At 33.1% G+C, this 25,403-nt stretch overlaps 2 protein-coding genes across 2 annotated transcripts; one reads left to right on the top strand and one right to left on the bottom strand.

Annotated features, from left to right (window-relative positions):
* Positions 557–2,749, top strand: LOC109357885 (protein SHI RELATED SEQUENCE 7-like). Its single transcript, XM_019601941.1, has 2 exons — positions 557–1,366; positions 2,029–2,749. Exons 1-2 carry the CDS (start codon positions 775–777, stop codon positions 2,367–2,369), a joined length of 933 nt encoding a protein of 310 aa, XP_019457486.1. The 5' UTR covers positions 557–774; the 3' UTR covers positions 2,370–2,749.
* On the bottom strand, positions 12,620–15,481 carry LOC109358491 (cysteine proteinase 15A-like). The gene is made up of 4 exons (XM_019602748.1): positions 14,974–15,481; positions 13,974–14,093; positions 13,228–13,471; positions 12,620–13,133 (listed from the first exon to the last, which is right to left on the bottom strand). Exons 1-4 carry the CDS (start codon positions 15,421–15,423, stop codon positions 12,853–12,855), a joined length of 1,095 nt encoding a protein of 364 aa, XP_019458293.1. The 5' UTR covers positions 15,424–15,481; the 3' UTR covers positions 12,620–12,852.

The raw sequence follows: 25,403 nt of genomic DNA on the forward strand, positions 1-25,403 counted from the left end.
CATTTGTTCTTTTTATTTATACTATATATAAAGCCAAAACTTGAAATAATTTTCCTCATGGTGTAATTTTCATTTCCTATTTTGCCCTTCACATTATTTAATTTTTACAAAAAAATTATATAATCATAAGCAACTACCACCAATACATTAATTAACTACATATCTCACATTAAATTAAACATTATCATAAACAAAAAAAAATAATATAAAGTACATCAAATACAACAAATACATTCTAATTCAAATATATAAAAATTGAATATGTAGTATCACAAATTATTTGTCGGCCTGTACACACTAGTTTTAATAAAGTTAATTATTCATCAATTTCTTTGTTGCATAAATGCCTTCTATCCTTTTCATTGTGAAACAGTTTTCCTTAAAGGCTGCATAAACCAAATAAAACCAGAACATCATATATATTATAAGGACAAAAATTTAGTATCACAAATCTTATTTTGAACGACGGGTGTTACCACAATAAAAGAGTGATAGTAAAAAAATAAAAAAAGATGAAAATGAAAAGAAAAAAGAAACAAAAGTTCAAGTGGGTGAAAATTAATAAGCAAGCCTAGCTATGAATACTACACTACTACTGCTGTGTCAGCAAACCCACACTTTGCACTTGAAATCCAAAAAAAATTACAGTTCTACTCTCTCTCTCTGATAATGATCTTTCCTAAAACTAAAACATAAGATTTGCGAAAGTTCTGGTATGGATATTATTATCTCTGAATTAAGTATCGTTTATTCAGCTTTTAGGTGCAACAACACATGGCTGGTTTCTTCTCTCTAGGTGGAAGAGGAGAAGGTCCACAAAACAAGGAAGAAGAACAAGAAAGACAAGTTAATAACACTCAATTCTTGTTCAGAAACGAAGAGATCTACAACAGAGGGTTCCAGATATGGCCACAGTATAACAGTAACAACAACATCAACAACTATTACTCGTTCGGAGTGGAACCTAGTAGAAGAAACTCATCATCATCGAATAACGTGGTGGACAACGTTGTTTCAGTGTCTGATGAGAGTACTCGATTTGGTTTCAGTGTGATGAGGGCTTCTGGTTCATCTGGTTTTGGTGGTGAAATGAATTGTCAGGATTGTGGTAACCAAGCTAAGAAAGATTGTCCTCACCTGAGATGCAGAACTTGTTGTAAGAGCCGAGGGTTTCAGTGTCAAACCCATGTTAAGAGCACTTGGGTCCCTGCTGCTAAACGCCGTGAACGACACCAGCAACAACACAATGAACCACAACAACAGCAACAGTTTTGGGGAGTGGATCATTCTTCTAGAAGAAATAGAGAAAATCAAGGTTCTGCTGGTCCTCTAGCTTGTGCAGCTTCTCTACCTGTCACTACAACAGGTAATTAATATATATATATATATATTAGGGACAAAGTTTAAGGTTTGTAGGTATTTTGAAGGCTAAGATATTGCTAGAGAAATTATAAGATGGAATGAGATCTAGGGGAATTATAGTCTTGTATATGACTAATGTATACCTAACGGGTCTATATCATTTTTTTGCAGTGAAGTTGAAATTATATACTCCATAGTCGCTCATCAGTCACCATCTTTTCTTTTTTAGCCACTTTATCTTTCTTTCTTCTTCTTTTATTCTATCACTGTTAACGAGTAAAACTGACGAAAATATTAAGTTGCATAATTTGGTCTGTTAGTTACTGGATTGCAACTTGTTCTTCCTATAAACTCTTCTACTAAAAAACAAAATGGAGAGAAACATAGAAGCAATTAAGGCTTTTCTATCTTATTAATTATATGGTGAACAATAATTCTTTAACCATATTTTTTGGTGATATTTACGGGTTTCCTTGGAAATTTGGAAGAAAAGTTAATTAGGGAATATAATTAACCAAAAAAAGGTATACAAATAAACTAGAGAATGTAGTCCTTGTTGAGCTTCATATAAGATTCTTCTAGAAAAAACTTAATATGAGAATATGGAGAATTCGATGATATGCTTATGGTTTAGTTTCTGATTCATGTTGATTATTTCATAACTAGGGTTGGAGCTGGGACAATATCCACCTGAACTAAACTCTTCAGCTGTGTTCCGATGTGTAAAAGTGAGCCCAATAGACTCACCAGATGAGAGATACGCGTATCAAACAGCAGTGAACATAGGAGGACATGTTTTCAAGGGAATTCTCTATGATCAAGGACCAGATAGTCCTTACACTAGTGCTACAACAGGAGCTGGTGAGGGTTCCTCACTCGGCGGCGGCAGTGGTGGTGATGCTCAGCAACTCACTCTCACCACCGCCACCACCACCGGTAATCCGTACTACCAGCCTCCACTCAATGCTTTCATGGCTGGTACGCAATTCTTCCCACCAAGATCCTAAACACGTGTCTCTATGACTCTATATGAGTCTCTTTAATATAATAATTATTGAAGCCAAGTATTTTTTTTCCTACCACTCTTATTAGGATTATTGTTAGTGTTAGTTATGGTTTGTTAAAACTTCATCAGCTGAAGTAAGAAGCTATACTAGCTAGACTAGTATTAAGAGATTTCACAAATGATTACCACGATGATTCAGGTGCACGAAATTAAAGGGGACTCCGGGATGTTTGTGTTATTTTGTTGGAATCTCAGTTCAGATTTTCATGGTCATTTTGTTCTCATCGAAATGCTCAACTTTTCAATTATAGAGTATAAATATATATATTTTTGATTTGGCTGTGGTGTGTGTTTTCTTTGGGAAGCATTTGGATGTGTGCATTATATAATGTTATGTTATGTGGGTTGATTTGATTTCTCATTTCTTTATAGTATTTTTCTTTTTCTAAGGTTTAACTCGAGTGAGCTTTGTTGCTTGGTGCTGAACTCGAAGCTGCTTTTTTCCCGTTTACCCGTTTACTTGCCGGATCAAAAAATGGAATGAAATAGGTTTCGTGTTTGGTTAAGCATAAAATTTGCTATCTTGCAAAAAAAATAGAATTTTTTAAAGCATTGTTTAAATTAAATCTTTGCACGATTTCTGGGGAGGGAGGATCAAGCCATGGAAGGTGCCTCTTATTTGTCTCCCATTTAATGGTTTTTATTTGTTATATAAAATTTGAGACTTGAGAGTAACATTTTGACCGGTTCTAAATTTATTAATTTTTTATTAAGAAAAATATTATTTGTGGAACTCAAATTTATATCAAAGTAGATATGAGAAAATACACGACAGACATTATTTTCAATGTTTATTATCTCTTCTTTATTTTTTCAAAGTCCAAGGTATATGGCTTTAGTGTCAACTTAAGTTGTATAAATAACTGCATTATTTTGTTAATGACAAGGAACCTAAAAGAAGTTATTTTATGTGAAAATGATGTATCGAAAGAATTAAAAAAAGTATGAAATTTTTTCTCACTTTATTAGCTGTATGTTTTCCATCTCTAATTACCCTTTGGTTTTTGTACATCAATAATATATAAGAGTGTAACTGCAGCACTTCTTATATACTACTTTTGCTTAGAAAAAAAATCTTTTGATTTCTATCAGTACAACTTAACAAAATCCTTGTAGTTATTTTCCTGATAAAAAAAAATCATATCTACCTACAATCCAATAGCATGTACACTGTATAGTTGTATAGTGTTACATGCCACATTTTTAATAGAGTAGTGTAGTATTCAAAGAAATTAAGTAAAAGAATTTCTCCATGCATTGGCAATTGGTAACTACGCGTCATAGCAGTCCAGTTCAGTCTCAAAAGTGAAATGAAACTACACCACTGGACGTGGCCACTCTCTGCGTAGAATAATTACATTATACGTATAAATGGAGAATTACAACTACTTCTCCAAAACTCAGTAAAATTAGCCACTGACATAGACATTGATCATCCATGGATGTCTACTTCCATATGCTAGAGTTGGAAAAGCCACTCTTTCTTTGGCTCACAATGTTTTAATGCTTCTCAAAGTATGTGCATTTGATGGTATGTTATATACATACAAGTAGCCACTGTCACCCAATGATATAGGTCAAGGTACATATGATATGCATAGGGTTAGATACTTTCGTAGACACTGCTGGTTTTAGTTCTTAAGGGAAGAATCAGAAACTATACGAAAAATTTCCCTAGTGTTGTAATAACTGACCCATAACATGTGCTACTCAAAGTTCACTTGATCGAGACATACCCGTCTCTTTCTTTTTCATTCATCCTTTTGTTCTCTTGTATTTATTATTGTAAACTCTTTCCATACCCTCTCCCTTCCCTAGTTTCTTCTTTATTCCTTTTACAAGTGTTGATCGTGCTTATTTAGCATTAACACAGAGTTGTATTGTTCTCCCTTCTTCCATACCTAGGAAATCAAATAAAAAGGTTATTCAACTCAGCTATGATTTTATGAATAATCTTCATAATTATTATCAAGATTAGGGATTAATCTTCATAATTAATAATCTGAAAAGGGCAGAGCACACATGCAGAAACACAACACGTGTCTGTTTTTGCCAGTTTTAATCTTTCTATAAGGTGGATTGTTTTTTATATTTACAAGAGATTAAACTACACCCTTCCAAACCTACAAACTGAGGTAATTAAAATGGTAAACCTAAGTTGACAATTAAATATGATGCGTTTGTTTTACAATATTTTCTTTTAGAAGATTAGCTTATCAATTTTTTCTCATTGTTGAATGTTATGAAATAATTATCAAACACCCAAGCATAACTTTCATGCTTATCTCGCTAGTTAGGGCAAAGATTTCTAATTTGTTATTCATTCTTTTTCTTCCTATGGCTAGCTAGATGTATAAGACAACAGTAAGTCTAAAAAAATGGCGAGTATAGTTATATTCGTTTCTTTTTTCGGATGCTCACAAATCCTGGGTTCCCAAAATATAGTTTCATGTCAGCGATAGGTTTATTCCCGGGTTTATGCACACACTTCGAGACTTCAATTTTGGGCATTGGCACTGCATGGCTATTTGTACCCATCTTGATATATAGGAGTATTATTTATTGTCCAACGTACGTTCACGGTTTTAAATTATAATCCAAGGGGCTGCAAAAAAAAAAGAAAGAGAAAAAAGCTCCAACAGCATATTTATTTTCTAACTGCATAATATAATCCCCATGGAATTTCAGTTTTATAAGCATACATTCTGGTTTTTGTAAAGTGGAAGAAAGAGAGCACTTTTAAAGATTTCTTTTTTTGATAAGTAAAATTGTATTTATATAAGATACCAATGGTACAAGATTTATAAGAGTTGATCAGTTACAACGTGGGTTTAGGTACAATAAGAAAGTAAGCATTCATAAGGTTAGAATTCTATTCGCTTAAGTTGAATATTTTAGATGTGGGGGGTCTTTCTTTAACACTTGAATATTTTAGATGATTTCTTTTAATTTAATTGAATTTTCTTATTTTAAAGTTTATATTAAGAGAATGCTTGTTAACTAAATCCTAAAATGCATACCGGATCGAGTAAGGAACTGGCAGGAATGAGAGAGGAAAGTGGCACTGATTTGTGCTTTCTTTCTACGTTCCAAACTTCCAATCGAGTGAAAACATGCAAGTTATTTTTTTTGTAAGTGATTTAATTTTTTTTAATTTGGGTAGCATAACACTTGCATCACGTGCAATGACACCTAATTACAATGGTTCAACCATATCATATAACAATCACAACATTAAATCGTATTTGGGTTGATCAAATTCAAATATGTGAAGAAGATCTCTGCTCCCGACCTTGACACGGTTTCGATGAAGACACCAACATCACCAAAAAGAAGAAAAAGGAAGAATATTTTTGAAGACAAAGAAAATTTAAGATATTTAAGACTTTTAGTCTAAGTCTAAATAGGTATTTTTATCTTATACTCTTGAATATATAATAGTAGTATTGCTCAAAATATTTTTAAAAAAAATTGAAACACTACAAGTTTAAATAAAACAAATTTCAAATTATTGTGTAACAAGTTACTAAATCTGAGTAACAGGTTACATGAGTGGGAAATCAGTTATCCAATAAAAACTGAACTGAGTAATCCATTACTGAACTTTGGGTAACAGATTACTCAAGTTTCAACGTTCTTGAGTAACCGATTACTCTAAGTGAATTTTAAATTCACTATTGGACAGAACATTTGGTAACCGATTACTCAATACTGTAACCGGTTAGTGAGAGTTGTTGCATCAGATTTTCAAATTCAAAGTGAATGAGTTTCAACCCAAAAGACATGGTTTCATTCCAATCAATTCCTACTCTTTCAAAGAGGCATTTTGGCTGGTTGGAAAGCCTATATAAAGGCATTGAAACTCAGTCACAACATACAACTTTCATACAACTCTCACAATTCTGAAAATTCTCTCACTATTTTTCTGCACTTTTGAACTCAGTTCTTAAACTTTCAAAAGAGAATTTTTCTGAATTACTTGAAGTAATTGTTTCAAAGTTTTACAAACCTATTGAGCAATATTACTTAGTATACAAGAGAGTTATTGAATTGCAAGTGATATTACATTTCATAATTGTAAAGGCAATCCAACCACTATTGTAATTCTTCATTCATTGTAAATATTTTCTTTCACGAGGTGTGATAAGAAAATGGATAACGTTACTTGGAAAAGTGTTTTCCAAGGTGATAAGTATTAGTGAGTGTGTAAGGTACATAGAAGTCTCAGAGTGAGATATTGTAAAGTAAACCAGTATAAAATTTTGGTGTACTCTCTTCTCTCTTTATCTCTTCAATTATTTAATTGTTATTTTCTGCAAACTATTTCCTCTTCTCTTAACTCTTGATATTGCAGAAAAAATGACCATATTTTTTAAGTCAACTAATTCACTCTCTCTTAGTTGCAAACTTAGTCTTACAAAATATATTTTTAATTATGAAAAAATTTAACCTTTTTTCGATCAATAATAATATTCATTAATAATAATAAAAGAATGGTTTAGGAGAACAAATGATAATCATATCCACATATAGTTTAGACAATATAATCAAGAAGACAACCAGAAGGGTTTGACGACCATTCCACAAAAGAGAATTTGAAGCTAGAAAATAGGCAATGATAAAGTTCCAAGAATGCACAAAAATTAAATTCATTACCTCATCTATGTGTAACAAAGCACTTTCAAAGATTATTTTGTTCCTAACCAACCAAATATTTTATAGTACCAATCCAAACTGATGTAAACCAAGGGGGGGGGGCAACCTACGATTTGTGGAGGACAATCTTACAAGTAGGCGAGCCACTTGAGTTTACATTCTTGACAGGAAATTATGATAGGTTTAGTTATTATTTTCAATAAATTGATATTTTTATTCTAATGGGTAGTCTTAGGATTTATTTTAATCTTATGAGTATTTTAAATTATTGTTAAGTATTTTATTTGAATCATGTAATATGAGGGTTGAGTGTGTAATTCAAGGTATTCAAGACAAGGCTCATCCAAGAAAGGCAAGTCATCAAGGCTCATCTAATTAGGTGTGTAAATCTCTATCATTTCAAATTAGATTTCCAAAGATACAATGCAATCATTTCATTCAACTAATCAAGTCTCATTCAAGGCAATCAAATCAAGAGATTAATTCAACAATTATGGACTTTTCTTTTCAAGACCAAATCCGTCATAATCAATTCAGCCAAGCAAGAGATAAGGCACAATCAATTTGTCAATTTCAAATAGTCACATGACTGAATGCATCAAGGGGATTTTGGCAAACACATGGCCTAACCAAATCAGCCATTAAACTCCAACTAAAAACCATTTAATTACATGTTTTAATTAGGATTTCAAATTTCAAATTAGGCATAGTCAATTCAGAATTTCCCTATTTATGTATTCCTTTCATGATGAATGAAGAAAAGTTGAATTTTGTTTGGATTAACTCCTCTTTAGTTGAGATTTGCTCCTATACTTAGAACTTATCAAGGATCCATCCTTGTGGCGTTCATATGCTTATCACCATTGGTGTGGCGCCTTAACCTTGTTCTTATCAATGATCATTCCTTGTGGCGAACCTCCTTGGCTTATCAAGCTACTTTGCTTGTGGTGCCTCCATCTTCATCCTTTTCCACTTTCTTTTATCCAACACAAACATATAAAAATTCATAAATAAAAAAATAAACACCATTTCAGCCCAAACACGAATTTCATACACATTCCACCTATAATCACAAACAAAACATTGACATTCATAAAAAAAATTGTCATTCCACGAGTAAGTTGAGTTTCAGGCAAGAACGATAAGCAAAGAAAGCAAATCATCCCCGGGAGGTTCGCATCACAAACTGACATCCATTGTTTCTTGCACTTTTTGTCCACCCTGAACATATTAGCATTTAAAGATAAATTGCTCTTGACGTCATTAGGGATAACTAAGATAAAACCAAACTGAAAGTAGAGATTCTGCTAAACACAATAAGATTTAGGACATGAGAAAACAAGTGATTTGTTGGTTCACCCATAAGGGTAGAAACAGATCATACCACCTAGCAGGGACCTATTACCTGAACCATAATAGGCTAGGTTAGGTCAGACTTTTTTCATAAACAGATCAGGCTCAAGCTTTCTAAAAAAACCTATTTAACTTTACAGGTCAGGCTTTAGGTCACCTAAAAGGCCTATTAAGCCCAACAGACTGACCTATTTAGTCATATTATATAAGAATGTTGAAATTATATTATTTTAAAATAAGTAATATTATTATATATGTAATATTAATATAAAATTGTATACAAAAAATATAATTTATTTATTAGAATTAGACAGGTCTAACTAAAAGTTGGCTTATAAGTTCATTTAAACGTAGACATGGTAGCCAATTTCATGACCATATAGTATAATAGACATTTAAAGAGACTAACATACCAGACCAGACATTTAAACAGGCTCGACCTAGACTTTAAAAATAATTAAACAGACTAACAAGTCAGACCCAAGCTTATATATGTTATATAGGTTGAGCTTGTTTAAGGCAAGGACTGACTTGTTTTCACCCTTATCCATCCATCAAAGTACAAAGAACACATAATGGTGGGCCTTGAGTTCCTAAGATTCCTCGGCAAACAACAATTTTGTTGGGACACCCTCCACAATAATTCTCCATGCTAGACATCTCATCTTTGATGGTACATTATATGACCATAAAAAACTAAAGAAGTCATTGTCACAAGGAACACTCTTCTAAAAAAGCACATTATAAACATTACTCACTGAGTATTGTCCTCATTGCATCTAATTTCAGCCATTAGTGTCTAGTTACAACTTAATGACCATGATTCCTATAATTGCAATCTTGATCGTAATTGCAGTCATAATAGGTTATATAAGTAGTTCTAAGATGCTTCTAAAGTCATGACTCATAAATTGGAGCTTTTTTCTAAAAGTCACATCTATCGGAACATGGTTACAAAATTATTTTTTATCAAATTAATAAAACTCACATATAATCCTATCACCTGTGCTGCAAAAGTAATAAACCAACAAGATTGTAACGATACGAAAAGACTAATCAACATGATTAGTACTTACTCACTATTCATGTCATTTAAGGTTGTAGATTTTAACCAATGCAAATAGTAATCTCAAAGTTTATAGATTTAACCGCAACATGATTCGCTGGTCATTTCATGTCAACCTGGTCTTCGGTCAATGCGGGCGAAGGATTGTTATATATCTTTCGATGTGATATGTTTTTGTTCTTAAATAATATATATATATATATATATGCAGTTCAAAATTGCTTGATTCTCTTACAGAAAAAAAGGACCTATTATCTAGGATTTGATGTATTGGTCACAACCCAGGGTTTGCGCAATGAATAGAGCATCATATAGACGGTAGCCCCAGCATGCTGTTTTTTCCTCTCCTTGTTATATAGTGGTCCAAAGATACAAAGCTAGTTGCAGGACTCGGTACTGCAGCAACAATGCATGTGATGAGACTTGGATTTGAGAGAGACTGGAGTATATTTATGTATACTAACTTGGTCTGTTTTTTTTCTTTTCATTTTTTTCTTTTCGATAATATTGTGGTCTCAGATGACCCTCCAGTTTTAATGGTGAGGGCTATTGCAGAAACTTTGGTGTGCCTGTAATTGTGGTGATGATAGTATTTTGGAAACTTCCTAAATGTTAGCTTTGATATTCTTGGTGCATATCCATTTAAAACCTTGTTGTTTTGTTTTGAGAAACATTGCATTTAACATATTCAGAAATAAATTATTTTCCAAAACATTATAAATAATAATAAGTTTAAGTGGATCATTCTAACTTATCAAATGAAGACTTTGTTGTATTTTTTGTTTGATCAAGAGTATATACATACCCAATGAATAAGGAATTAATCTCTTTCGAAATATATGATTACCCCTCTTAACAAATATCACTTACAAAAATCAATTCTCTTTTTATCAATCTAGAGATTCAGTAGAATTTTACCATATTACACCAACACATTATTTATTGGGCTTTCTTGTATCTGTTGTCAGGCCCTTTTAATATACTTATAAAAAAGGCCTTTTGAATATGTTGTAGGCTGTAACCGAACATGAATGTGGTAACGTTTGGAAGTTGAAATTACATAAATATAAGGAATTGTGTTTAAGAAAGATAAGTAAAATCAAGACAATTTTGTTAAAATAAAACATTAAAGACTTGCTCTTCTTCCATTGAAGATAATATTATTTCTTGCAAGTCAAATGTACCACACTATTACTAATCATATGATACTTCAAAGCTTGGGACAGTTTCGGTAAATTGACATATACATTGAAAGCTAAAATGACTTGTTGGTTCTATGGGTAGTGTAATGTTAAAGTTCAGTCAATTGTATACCAATTTCCAAAAACAAAATAAGTGAACACGCAGGAAGAAAATAGGTGTGTAGAAGATTCTAATTGCTCATTCCAAAGTGTATATGAGAGTCTTCCTCCTTATGTGTGATTAAACTTTGTACTTTGGTTATCTACTGTGTTTTTTAATAAAATTATTTTCTGATATGAAAAATTATTAGATGGAGGCATTTTTGCGGCATTAGAAATACTGGAGATACAATCTATCTATGACATGGAATCTTGGAACATTTTTAGTTATGTGTTAGTCTCCTTGTTGGTTTTGTTATAAATTTGTAATAGAAACTTCATATTGATCTTCCTTTCCTACTTGTACTTAATCGTAGTCTAAAAAACCACATCTCTTCCATTTTTATTATATGGGCTTATGTTCCTTATCTAAGCTTCAGTCCTACGGACCACATTTTCGAAAAACTGACACAAACTTAGAAAATAGATGGGTTGAGTCTTCCACAAAGTTTAGAACTAATTTAGTATTCATAGAAAATTTGTCTAGAGCAATAGGGCGATGTTATTAGACCATATGCACGGAACAATAGGTGATATTATTAGACTACATGTGTGAAACAATAGGAGATGTTGTAATACTAAACTTTGCTATGATACCACTTATTAGTAAATGATAGGAGTAATTGTTGAATATAGGGTAATGGTTGTAGGGGTTGTTTTGGTGAGTAGAAAGGTGCAACATTCACACATGTTTTCGCTTTAACACATTTCTTTTTTATAATAAAAGTTGGCCCTATTTTATTTTCATTAAAATAGACACATTTTTTTTACAAATTACTAAAATAGTATTATTATTCGTTAATAAAATATGTATTCTTAAATATTTAGTATACAGAAAATAAATATGAAAATACAAAAACTTCTGCTTAAGAAATTGAAGTCAAAATGATTGCAGAATTTAAATTTTTGAAAATTCTGTGGCGTGACATAGGAGAGTTTCACAACAAGTTGTGGGGGAGATCTTTAGTTCTTTACAAGTTATTCAAATGAAAATGGTTGACAAAATAAAAAAGTTTTTTGTCTGTTGGTCATTCTAGCCGTAAAAAAAGTTCATTCCAAGAGGAAAGACCATGGTGACAATCCAACCATTGCCTGATCTAACTAGCAACTATAACATGGGATGTGTTACCCTTACGGTTGGAAATATAGCATCGAATATTAATATTGTTTTAAAAAAGTCCTGAAAATAAATAAAAAATGTTTTTTGCATAACTGTTTCCAAGTCATGAATTTAATTTTCCTCAGATTTGCTCAGGTAGACTATTTATTACAAGCATTATGAGATGTTCTTCAATCCTGTCATAAAACATTTTCTAGACATTGTTTAATTTCTAGATCTATTAGTTAGACCCTGTTGATCCTCTAGTTTCAATCGTTTCTTATGAACTGCTTTTCAGCCCACACTACTATCAACAGATCTTAACCCCATCATACGAATTACACTAGTAGGACAGAATGAGAAAAGAGTTATCATTACCCAAGTTGGGGAAGCAAATCTAAGGGTTCAACGTGGTAAAGGATCTTGTATTTTTTAATGCAACTGAGAATAGTATGCTATTTTTGCACCATCTTGTTAGCCATTAGCCACACATTTCCTTCTATCCACACAACATTATGTCTATTACCTCATCATCCTTAATCTCCTCTACCCGCTACTTCATCTCCCTAGTTTACTACTTTCTTTCACCTTAGCTATTACACTAGTGTAAGGAATCATTTTCAGCAAGTTTTCACAGTCAATTTACACAGATATTTCACAATATATGCTATACAAAATATTAGAAGGCAATTTATATCTTAAACTAATGGTTTTCCAATTCACTTACTTAAGCAGCCATAACTATTGATAACTGGGCTGACAAGCATACATAATTAAATACACAAATAACATATGCATAGCAGTTTCCTGGCCCTGTATATAATTTTGCCAGTACAAAGGAAACACTTCACTAGTTATTTACATGAATCCCAATAGTGTAGTGTCACAACAACAATAAGGCACCTTGTATTTAATTGTTGGATGTACTTATAGCAGCAGCTACAGTTGAGACCATGGAATCTACTCCACATATATTCCGAACCCTGCAGATCTTGTAGTAACCATTCTCTCCCCAGTTCTCCCCCCATGAATTCTTTAGGATCCAGAAGGGCTTCTTCTTCAACCTAATGGGAGCATATTCGCCTGCGCCATAACCCACCAAAAGAACACCATGATCCTGATGCTTCCCACAGATATATGGGCATGAGACACCACCTATATATGTTTGCATATAAGCAGCATTGATTGCAACTGTACCAAGCAAAGCAAAAGTCAGTTTATCTCTAATTTGAAACTTAATCAATTTCGATCTTTAAGAAAAAGAGCTGAACTAGCAATTAGATACCTGAAAGAGGGCCATTTTGCACTAGATTTGCAGCAATTTGGTCCTCATCAAGGGAAATCACACTGAAATTAGATACTGAAGCAACAACTTTGCTTTTGTCAAATTTGCATTTGCCATCCTGTCCGGTGTAAGGATAGTCCTTTTCGAGTTGTACTCCCCCAGATTGAAGTATGTACTCGAATGCAGTGTTCATCAACCCACCATTACAACCTGCGTCACATGCTCCACCTTCTTCAGGATCACACTGTAAAAGCAATGGCTGTTAATTCATAACGATATCTATAAATGCTCTAAGCCTCTAACATATAATGATGATTAATTTCACTACATTCCTAGGAGGCTTATGGTTAATTTCACAAAAAAGGGAAGCATTGGGAACATCAAGTCTTCATTATGCAATAACATATCATAACCATGATCAAATTATGTCGCTAACCGTGCAAAGCAACTTTATTACAACTTGAAAGAATCTTAAAGTCAACCTTGAAAACGATTACATTATTTCTGGCTTTCTGCACTACAAAATGATACATCTCATAATTGGTTAGTGTCAGTTCTTGGTTTAATGATTTAGGCTCAAAAAATGTTTGAAGATTATAGTATATGACAGACAGTGACCAATCTCATACTTCGATTTAGATTATTTCTAATAACTGTTTTGTCTTCAATTGAACTATAATACCCATATTATCTTTTTGAAACATTGGTTTTAAGTGTAAATGAAATAATTTCCACTTCAAACTAACCAGATGATCACAATCCACAAGCTGCTGCTCGCTAAGGGTCTCTAGCTTGCCTGTTGCAAGAAAGTTAGCTCCTTCCAAGGCACCTGTGGTACTAAATGACCAGCATGAACCACACGAGCCCTGGTCATCAAAAAATAAATTTTAATAATACAAATAAAATCATCAATGAATAACTATTATGAAGAGTAAAAAATGTATTAACACGTAATTTTAGAAAATTATCAAAACATTGTGTTTGGTTCAGATTCAAAAATGATCCATTGATCAGACTACAATCTTAATCTTAATATTCAAAAACCAGCTTAAAATTGTGTTTTGCATCCCATACAACTAGTGTTGTTGTTAAACACCTTTTCCCCTAAAAAAATAGTCTAAATCAAACGCCCTCTTAAAATTGAAATTATTGTTGCCAAATTTCCTTCAAATATGTATATAGTTATGTATTAAAAAATGTAATTAGGAAAAGTCGGTTTTGGAAATTCAAGACTATTGACTTTCAAAATATTAATTACACAAATTTTCAAGATAAACCAAGCCTTAAGTCACTTATTAACGTTTCTCAATCTAAAAACACAGTTGACTTCAAAATTATAACTTTTGGAACGAGACGATCTTATATGATTGATGTTTATAATTTTAAAGACTATAATAGGTTTCTAATTCCATAAAATTATACTTTTAGTTATAAAGTTAATTTATAAATACCCATCTTCCTAACCACTTCAATCTAAATACTTCTAAAAAAACAAACGAACTAACATCAATGACTCTTAATAGTTTTAAAGGTTAGTAAGATAGATTTCTAAAATCAAATTTAATGGATGCTTATAACTTCATAGACTAAAACCATAAAAACATAGTTTCCTCTATTCTTAATTTATAAAGGGAATAAAATATATTCTCATACCATGAGATAATCAACAAAATTACGATATACATACTGTTTTGTTTTAGAAATATTTTTTTTTTATAGAAAATGATTAAAAACTTAAGAACATGCCTGGTCCTTGACGCCAGTGACAGCTCCCTTATCACGCCAGTCAAAATCACCAGGAAGGTTGTTTGTAGGTAGAATCGGAGCCTTATGAGCATCAACCGGTAATCGGAGACGGCGATTAAGTCCAAGGAACTGGCGGCGGAACTCCTTCGGAGTAAGATCGGAGAATTTAGTGACACCGTGAACAGCGGAAGGGTCGAGTTTCGCATGCTTGTTGGCTCTGCGCAAGTTAGACTTGAAAACACCGAAACGATAGTTATGCTCTTCTTCCGTTGCGTAGGTTTTACTAAACTTGGATTTGAAGTTGGTGAAGTGGTGCTCCGCGTTAAGCAAGTCATCCGCGTCGATCACTTGACGGATCAAGAGGTCATCGTTGTCGGTGATTTGAACGGAGGTTGCGGCGGTTGCTACGGCGGCGAAGAGGAGGAGAGATAAGAGTGTGTGACGACCCATTTGGGAAAGTCAAGTGGAGTAGATGGAGATGATGGATTGGAGATATTTTGGAGTTAGGAATGGGTTAGAATTTAATAGAGTTTGATGAGTGGGTTTTGGCTAATGGGATATCGACACGTGGTGCTACGGTATTGGATGGTGTGTTCTGCAAGTTGTTAATGCATTCGGTAGCGGATAAGACCACGTGGCCCTTCTAGGTTCATCCCTTTTCTATGGGTTATTGTGTGATCCGGGAGACCGGGACCATTCCTTCACATTTAAAATAACAACGTACAATAAAGTATTATTTATTTTAATTATGATATTGGTTTTATTTAATTATTTTTATAAAATTAAAAAAATAGAATAAATTTTATAATTGTAGTGGCAGAAAAATATAACTTATATCTTGAAATAAGTGATCATTTTATTCTCTAAATTATATTATACATTCATGTAAAATTAATAATATTTAGTTTTCTCTATAATAAAAAATGAGTGTAATATTTATATATGGTCAGTATATAGACCTATATATAGTTAATTATCATATTAATTTGTATTATATTTTTTGAAGAGTCAACAATGACTAAAAATGAATGATAAATAATATGCTAACAATATATAAAACTTTACCTGGCTAGTACTTAAATTTATCATAAAAAATATAATTTTTATTTCTACTTCTATCCCAATTGTATTTTATAATAACAATTAATTTCTATCTCCTCTTTTCTACCTTTGAGTCCTACATTTTTTTTATAATAATAAACATAAAAAATTTATTTTACAATTCGTGTTGTTTAAAAATAAGAATTGGCCTAAAAAAGTGTTTGCCATTATTGTTGCCCCAGCAACACAATAATTCTATTTTCAAAATATCTTTCGTATTCTGTAATGCCTCATAAAAAAAATACTTGTTCCTCCGATCATACAGTGTTATCCTAAGTTGTATTACAGTACTCTTCCTGAATGCGTGCTTCTATTATTTTCTTTTTCAGGCATGTTGTAGTATTTTAAATTAGTTAATAAATTATTAGAGTCAATCAATAAATAAAAATAGAATGAAAATTACTTTTCAAAGAACAACTTAAAGTAATATTTAGAAAATAAAAATGAAGTTTTTAATAATTTGTCTATTAATTTTCCTATTCACAATATTTAAAAATTATATTAGTTATCCCTAACTAAAAATATATTATTATTTTTTAGTCATATTTTAAATTTCAACTAGTTTGAATGCTAAATTTATAAAACATATTTAATTTAATAACCTACCTACAAAATTACGAGCTAGTTTTATCAATCAAACTTATACAAATTTAATTGTGTTATTTGTTTTTTAATTTATATAATAACTAAAAAATCAATTTCAAATTTTCAATTATAGGATTATTATTCATAAAAAATATACAATTCTATTTTTATTAGGTAGGTAAAAGAAATTATTCGTTAATTAAAGTAATGGGGTCATAGGTCAAATATATAAGTACTGGAAACCATTCATACATTACCAAAAAGTATGTGCAAGTTTGTATGTCTTTAGTTATCTAAAACTGTGTTACTCTATATATTCCATTGGAGATATTTTAAGAAAATTATTTTTTTTCATGTGCTTAGTGTGCAAGTTGGTTTTTTGAAGTGTAATAGATAAAATTAAAAGGCTTAAAAGTCATAATATATATTTGCGTGATAATTATATTTTATTATTATTGTCTTTTTTTTTATATCAGTCATCCTGATAATCAATTCATGTTGTTCTATCCCGGTCATAACCAGACAATTATCTATCCGTCATGAGCATAACATTCATTATCCCACCTAATCCCTAATGTCCACCTCAAGTGGACCCACTTGTAACAGAAGCTATAAATGCTCCTGATACAATATTAACATCTCCGACCCACCATTTAATGTTCGCATACTACGCTGCTTGCACATTCTGCCTGTCCCTGATAATTCGACAAGAGGATTAAATTTATAGGACAAGAAAGGATGACTTGAGTATGTTCTTTATGCCCGTTAGATGCTGACCAATGACCAGATGTCATCTTAGCATTCCCTAAGCTTTATAAATAGGGGATCATACACGGAGTATAATTAATTCTCATTCCCTTATTTATTGCTACACTTATTGCTCTAACTTTTCTTTTATTTACTCTCATTATCTCTCTATAATACTTCAATGATTTAATCGTCGGAGAACCTTTTCAGGTACCTCCCTCAACAGGTCCAGACGATAATCCGACCAAGTCACCTAATCTCCTACATTCTGCCGAACATACTCTACAGACCATCCATCCTCAGCTTTCGATCATCCACTCTTAACTGTAAAGAACACATGTAAACCCAGATCAGATGATTATTGGTTGGTTGGTCGATCCTAATACTAGGATAGAACATTTTTTGTTTCATTCAACAATAAAATTTGTTTCTTTTTTATAAAACTAGAGAGTTGGTGTAACAATTGGAAATCATTGACACTTGTTCGACTCTTGGGAACGAGTGGCAAACATAAGTTAGTTGTTCATTCAAATGCGAGAGACTCTTTTTCATAATAGAGAGAGAATTGTTATGAAAAACAAAGAAAAAATAATATAAGGTAACATTTATATATTTTTATTTAGAACGAGATTACACTTTTACTCATAAAATAAAAATGAAAAAATCAATTCTCTCTATAACCGGAGAAGGTCTCACAAGTAGGAGTATTTGGAAAGAACCAATAAAAATCATATCATTGCTAATTACTTTTTTTTTAAATTATTAAAATCTAAAGATTGAAGAGGCTATTTATGCTTCTAATAAATAGTGCTAACTCTCACACGAATAAAGATGTGGATATGCGATATTGTAAGGATTTAATAGGTATATACCAATATTGTAAGTGTTTTTTATACTATCAGCAAATCATTCGTCATTCATATATTAATCACCATTGACTCTCAAATAAAAGTGTTAAAATTTGTTAAAAATGATGAGTTTTTGAAATGGTTTAATGCACATTAATGAGGCCATTTTTGGTGACTTTTGAGTTTGTGAAATGAAAAAACTCACTAGTCTCACATTCCTTGGAGGAGGGAAGTTTGAAGGCTTTATAAGCCTTAAGTTTCATCATTGGGGTGTGCTCCAAGGGGTACAATGGGTTTTATGAGTGGGTGAGAACTCACACAAATAAAATCCATCCACACACACGCGTGTGCACCATCACCTCCTCCGCTGCTGCTGTCCGGCCGGCTCGGTTCGGGCTTGGGCCCAACATTCTTTTTAAATAATTTTTTTATTTTATTTTAGACCCATTTTTGGGTTTAGACCGTGCGTTGACCAAGTCAATACACGCATACCACACGTGTAAGACTTAGTCCACACAGTTGAAGAGTGGGAGGAGAAGAACTCAAGTGATTCACGTGAAGAACGTTTCCAACCGTCAGATCATGTGACCGTTTGAGATTGGGCCACATTTTGGGTCGTCGGATGGAGGATCCGTTGGAGGCCTCACACTATAAATAGAGGTCTCCTTCCCTCATTAGAACTCACACATTAAGTTGAAGGTGTTTCCTCTCAACTTTTCTTTCTCCCCACTAATACTCCACCGACGCATTTCCGACAACCTTCTCCCCCTTTCTTTCTGCGGCACTTAAGTTGTCATAGGCAGCCAAAGTGGGATTTCGAGAACTGATATTGGTAGTCAGTATTATGGGTAAAGAATTGACATAGTTAGTCATATTGTGAGAATTCGAGAACTGACACTAGTAGTCAGTATTGTGGGTGTATTCGAGAATGATTCTTATAGTGCAGTAAGAAATCGTATAACAGAGAACTGACTGTTTTATCTTGGGGACGGCGTGGTTGATAGTCTGCTTCCACAATTTTAACAGTACTACGAAACGTCTTAAAGAGAGCGACCTAGTCGTGACTCAGCCAATAAAGATTATCTCATGCTATTAGAAATGTTGCGAGCTACACAAACAACAATTTTAAGACGTTTCAACTACAATGACATTCGTAGATAATATTACTGGACCGAACAACTATGATTTGAACAAGCCATTTCGGTTTGACGAGACAAATTTCAAATGTTGGTAACATAAGATATAATTTTTCCTCACTATGAGAAAGGTTGCCCACGTTCTCAAAACCGATATCCCAATGGTGTCGGATGAGGCTGAAAAAGATGAAAGGGATAAACTGGCTATTGAAATAGCTCTCTAGAATGAAAGTGATTACTTATGTAAGAACTTCATTCTTAATGGGTTATCTAATGATCTCTATGATTACTACAACTCATACAAGTCTGCCAAATTAATTTGGTATGCATTTGATAAAAAAATATGATACTGAGGAAGCTGAGACTAAGAAATATGTTGTTAGCCGCTACCTCAAGTATCAGATGATTGATGATAAATCAGCAGAGTCTCAGTCCCACAAGATTTAGAAAATTGCTCATGAGATTATTTCTGAGGGTATGCCCCTAGATGAGCAATTTCAAGTGGTTGTCATAATTTACAAGTTGTCTCAAAGTTGAAAGGACTTCAAAAACCTTCTGAGGCATAAGACCAAAGAAATCTCTTTGGAATCTCTGATCATTCGTCTTCGTATTGAAGAAGAGGTTCGTAAGCAAGATTAGAAAGATGATCTGTTGATTGTCTCCAATAATAGCACTAAAAAGAAATTATCAGGTGTGATTCTGAAGCCTTATGGAACTAAATTCAAGAATCAGAATCGTAGTGGAAATAAGGCTAAGAACATCAGTCAAAACAAGAATTGGAACCCCAAAAGGTCCAATACGCTAAGCCGCACGCTAAGACGGACTGTGGCAACCTGTTCATCTGTCTCAAATGTGGGAAGCCAGGTCATATGGCACGCAAGTGCATAAATAAACTTATGGATCGTCCTCCACCGGCCAACATGGTTGATGAACCATTTGTGGCTGTACTATCTGAGGTCACTATGGTTGGAGGAACTGATGGGTGGTGTGTAGATACTGGCGCATACCGCCATGTCTGCTATGAATGTGCTATGTTTAAAACATACATGGATGCTGATGATCAGAAGGTGTTGTTGGGTGACTCCCACACCACTATTGTTGCTGAAATTGGTGATGTGGAGCTGAAGTTTACATATGGGAATACTCTGATTCTCAAAGATGTGATGCACACTCTAGATATGAGAAAGAATCTAGTTTCTAGTTTCTAGTTTTCTTCTTAATAAGGTTGATTTTACCCAAACCATAGGAGCAGACGTGTATACTCTTACTAGGAATGAGGTATTTGTTGGGAAAGGGTACGTCACTGATGGCATGTTTAAATTAAATGTTGATGTTTCTATTAATAAAATTTCTAATTTTGTTTGCATGTTGTTTGACTTTAATATTTGTCATTCTAGACTTTGTCATATTAATAAACTTGCAATTTCAAATTTGAGTAGCTTAGGTTTAATTCCAAAGTTATCTAAAAATGATTTTGAAATTTATGAATCATGCAGTCAAGCAAAAATTTCAAAAAAATCACATAAATCAGTTATGCGAGAATCTGAGCCTTTAGATTTAATACACTCATATATATGTGAATTAGATGGAACGTTAACTAGAAATGACAAACATTATTTTATCACTTTTATTGATGACTGTTCTAATTTTACTTATGTATTTCTTATGAAAAATAAAAGTGAAGCACTTGACATGTTTAAGTTATATGTAACTGAAAGTGAAAATCAACTCAAAAAGAAAATAAAGAAACTCAGAAGTGATAGAGGCACTGAGTATGACTGTAACATGTTTAATAATTTTTATAAATTAAATGATATTATTCATGAAATAACTCACCATATTCACCTGAAATGAAGGGTAAAGCTGAAAGAAAGAATAGAACTTTAACTGAATTAGTTGTAGCTATTATGTAATGTTCTGGTGCATCACCCTCTTGGTGGTGTGAAATTTTGTTAACTGTATATTATGTGCTAAATAGAGTCCCCAAGACTAAAAGCAAAATTTTCTCATATGAAATTATTAAGAATAGGCAACCAAACTTGTCTTATTTGAGAACTTAGGGTTGTCTGGCTTATGTCCGGATACCAGACCCCAAGAGAGTTAAACTCACAAGTAGAGCCTATGAATGTGTATTCATTGGGTATGTTGTAAACAACAAGGTGTACAAGTTTTATGACCTTAACGCAAAAGTGATCATTGTGTCTAACGATGCTGACTTCAATGAGATGAAATTCCCTTTTAAAATGAGGAATAGTGGGGGCACAACAACTAGTCACATACATGTGATTAGCAATAATGGTACTAACGATGAGTTAAAAATAGAACCTAGAAGAAGTAAGAGAGCAAGGACTGCTAGAGAGTATGGACCAAATTATATAGTTTAAACATTGGAAGAGGATCCATCAACACTCTAAGAAGCTTTGACTTCTTTGGATGTTGATTTATGGCAAGAAGCCATAAATGATGAAATGGATTCTCTAGAGTCTAACAAGACCTGACATTTAGCTGACTTGCCTCCTGACTGCAAACCTATTGGTTGTAAGTGGGTATTGAAAAAGAAACTGAAACCTGATGGCACAATGGATAAATACAAGGCTCGCTTTGTAGCTAAGAGTCTCAGACAAAGAGAAAATGTAGATTTCTTCGATACATTTTCACCTGTTACTAGAATAACATCCATTAGAGTACTAATATCGATCGTCGTGATATATAATTTATTCGTACATCAAATGGATGTTAAGACTGCCTTTTTAAATGGTGATTTGGAAGAAGAAATCTATATGGAACAACCTCAAGGTTTTGTAATACATGGGCAAAAAAATAAGATTCGCAAGTTAGATAAGTCGTCATATGGTCTCAAGCAAGCACATAAACAATGGCATGAAAAGTTTAATAACTTAATGGTCTCGAATGAGTTTAAGGTGAATGAATGTGACAAATGCATTTATTACAAATCAGAAAATGACAGTTGCACTATCGTATGTGTCTATGTAGATGACCTACTCATATTTGGTTCCAACATTCATGTTGTGAATAACATGAAATCATTGTTGTGTAACAACTTTGATATGAAAGAGACAAGTGTAATCATTAGTATAAAAATTACTAGGTCAAAAGAAAGAATTTCTTCGAATCAATCTCACTATGTGGAAAAGATCTTAAAGAAATATAAATACTTTAACTGTAAATCTGCTAGCACACCATATGATCCAAGTGTAAAACTTTTTAAGAACACTAGTGAAGGTGTAAGACAAGCTGAGTATGCTAGCATCATTGGAAGTCTTCGGTACGCCACTGATTGCACTAGATCTAGCATTGCCTATGTTGTGGGATTATTATGTATGTTTACTAGTGGACCTAGTACGGAGCATTGGTATGCTATAAAAAGGGTAATGAGATACCTTAAGAGAACAATGAACCTTGGATTACATTACCGATGGTTTCCAGCTGTTCTAGAAGGATTCAACGATGTTGATTGACAGATGATTCCAAAGCAACCAGTGGCAATATATTTAACATAGCTGGTGGGGATGTTTCTTGGAAGTCAAAGAAACAGACTATTTTGGCTCAATCCACTATGGAAGATGAGATGATAGCACTAGCAATAGCTAGTGAAGAAGCAAGTTGGCTGAGAAGCTTGCTTGCAGAGATTCCCTTATGGGAAAAAACGATTCCAACTGTGTTGATCCATTGTGATAGTACCGCGTCTATTGCAAAAATTGAGAACCGCTTTTATAACAGTAAGAAGCGACAAATTCGTCGTACGCGCAACACCATTAGAGAGTTACTCTCTACAGAAGCTGTTAGAGTGGATTATGTACGCACTGAGAATAACTTAGAAGATCCTTTGATGAAAAGTCTAGCTAGAGAGAAAGTCCAAAATACTTCTAAGAGTATGAGACTATTGCCCTTAGAACGAGGATCACTCATGATGGTAACCCGACCTAACTGACTGGAGATCCCAAGAAATAGGTTCAATGGGTAAAACAATTTGTGAAGTGATATAAGAATGGACATGCTATAAAGTTATGAGAAGCATGGTTCCTACAACATATGTAAGGATGAGTTAAACTCTTAATGAGATCTATACTCCAATAAGAGTGGAGTAGCTAGGCTACAAGAGCACTCTTGATAGACTCACATATGTGAGAATATGGAAGTGAGGGTCGCTTCCTATGAAATTTTAGGCCCAACATTCTTTTTAAATAAATTTTTTATTTTATTTTGGGTCCTTTTTGGGCTTGGACCGTGTGTTGACCAAGTCAACACATGCATACCACACGTGTGAGACTTAGTCCACACGGTGGAAGAGTGAGAGAAGAAGATCTCGGGTGATCCGCGTGAGAGTGTTTCCATCCGTCGGATCATGTGATCGTTTGAGATTGGGCCACATTTTGGGCTGTCGGGTGGAGGATTCGTTGGAGGCCTCACGCTATAAATAGAGCTCTCCTCCCCTTATTAGAACTCGCACCTCAAGTTGAAGGCGTTTCCTCTCAACCTTTCTTTCTCCCCCATAATACTCAGCCGACGCATTTCCGGCAACCTTCTCCCCCTTTCTTTCTGTGACACTTAAGAATTGACACAGACAACCAAAGTGAGATTTCGAGAACTGACACTAGTAGTCAGTATTGTGAGTAAAGAATTGGCATGGGTAGCCATACTGTGAAAATTCGAGAACTGACACTGGTAGTCAGTATTGTGGGTGTATTCGAGAATGATTCTTACAGTGCAGTAAGAAATCGTATAACAGAGAACTGGGCTGTTCTATACTGAGGACGACATGATTGATAGTCTGCTTGCATAATTTTAGCAGTATCATGAAAAGTCTTAAAGAGAGCGACCTGATCGTGACTCGATCAGTAAAGATTATCTCGTACTATTAGAATTGTTGCGAGCTACGCAAACAACAAAAAGTAATATAAATTAATGATGAATAATGTGTCAATAGTGTAAAAAACTTTACGGTGACATAGCATACATTTTAAATTCATATTGTAATGTTCTTTCTTATTACTATTTTTTAGACGATAAATTAATTATCTTAAGTCTTTTGACTTTATATAATAGTTATGGTATAACTTTTTTCCAATCACTAATTATACCAACTTCTTATTAGTTTTCTTTCTTTTATTTAAAATTGAACGGGAAATTAAAATAGTTAGTTGACTGGCTTAATCAAATTGAGTTATGATTGAATTTAAAAACTGAATTGAAAATATAATTAATTTATGATTCAATATATTGAATTGGTGACAGGTGAGTACATTTTACATAACATCTGAAAATCAAAATGATATATCATCAAATTAGGTATCATGTAAATATTGTAATTTCAATGTTTAAACAGAGATAGAGAAATTGGATTCCATTATTCGGCTGCAATTGGTATATTTTATAAATTGTTTTTTCTTCAATAAACTCATAATATTATGATAGGAGATAATGTTTCAGCACTATCCTGTACTAAATTTTTCCGTGTTCTTCGCAAATTCCAGATTGACTTGTATAGTAATTTGCTCGCTATATATTTTCCCCTACCTTATGTGTCTGTGTTATTCCCAAATTTATCATGGCCAAAGGAAATTATGAAGATCCAAATATCTTGAATTTGATTTTTATGTCGCTTATGTATTTCTTTCCACTCCACGTCTTGAAAAATTAATTATCAATACCGACATTTAAAATTGCGACTATATTCAAAGTATAGTTTCGTTTGCAAACTTCTTTCCTTTTTTATTTCTTTCAACTTTGGCATCACAAGCACCCAACTAAAAATGACGTATTATATCAATGGGGAACTTATCAAATAATCAAAACAATGAGTGGGCCAGTTTAACTTAATGTGAGAGATCCCTAAGTAGATGCGACCATGAATTTTGTATTTATGTAGTTTTTAATTTCAATTAAGTATTCAAAAATTCCAATCATGGGCTGTAAAATAATTTGGGTAAGCAGGCTATCAATATCAAATGGGTTTTACATACAATTGTATATTAGTATATGTTTTCATTTC

This window comes from Lupinus angustifolius, chromosome LG10 (genome assembly GCF_001865875.1).
Source record: "Lupinus angustifolius cultivar Tanjil chromosome LG10, LupAngTanjil_v1.0, whole genome shotgun sequence".
Taxonomy (NCBI): Eukaryota; Viridiplantae; Streptophyta; class Magnoliopsida; order Fabales; family Fabaceae; genus Lupinus; species Lupinus angustifolius.

What these genes read in the sequence shown, in the direction of transcription:
- LOC109358491 (XM_019602748.1), bottom strand. Translation starts at nt 15,423, where the DNA reads ATGGGTCGTCACACACTCTTATCTCTCCTCCTCTTCGCCGCCGTAGCA. An exon ending in TTGTGGATTGTGATCATCTG is followed by an intron (nt 13,472 to 13,973) that starts GTTAGTTTGAAG and finishes TTGCTTTTACAG; the next exon opens with TGTGATCCTGAAGAAGGTGG. An exon ending in GCAAAATGGCCCTCTTTCAG is followed by an intron (nt 13,134 to 13,227) that starts GTATCTAATTGC and finishes TGCTTGGTACAG; the next exon opens with TTGCAATCAATGCTGCTTAT.
- LOC109357885 (XM_019601941.1), top strand. Translation starts at nt 775, where the DNA reads ATGGCTGGTTTCTTCTCTCTAGGTGGAAGAGGAGAAGGTCCACAAAAC. An exon ending in TCTACCTGTCACTACAACAG is followed by an intron (nt 1,367 to 2,028) that starts GTAATTAATATA and finishes TTTCATAACTAG; the next exon opens with GGTTGGAGCTGGGACAATAT.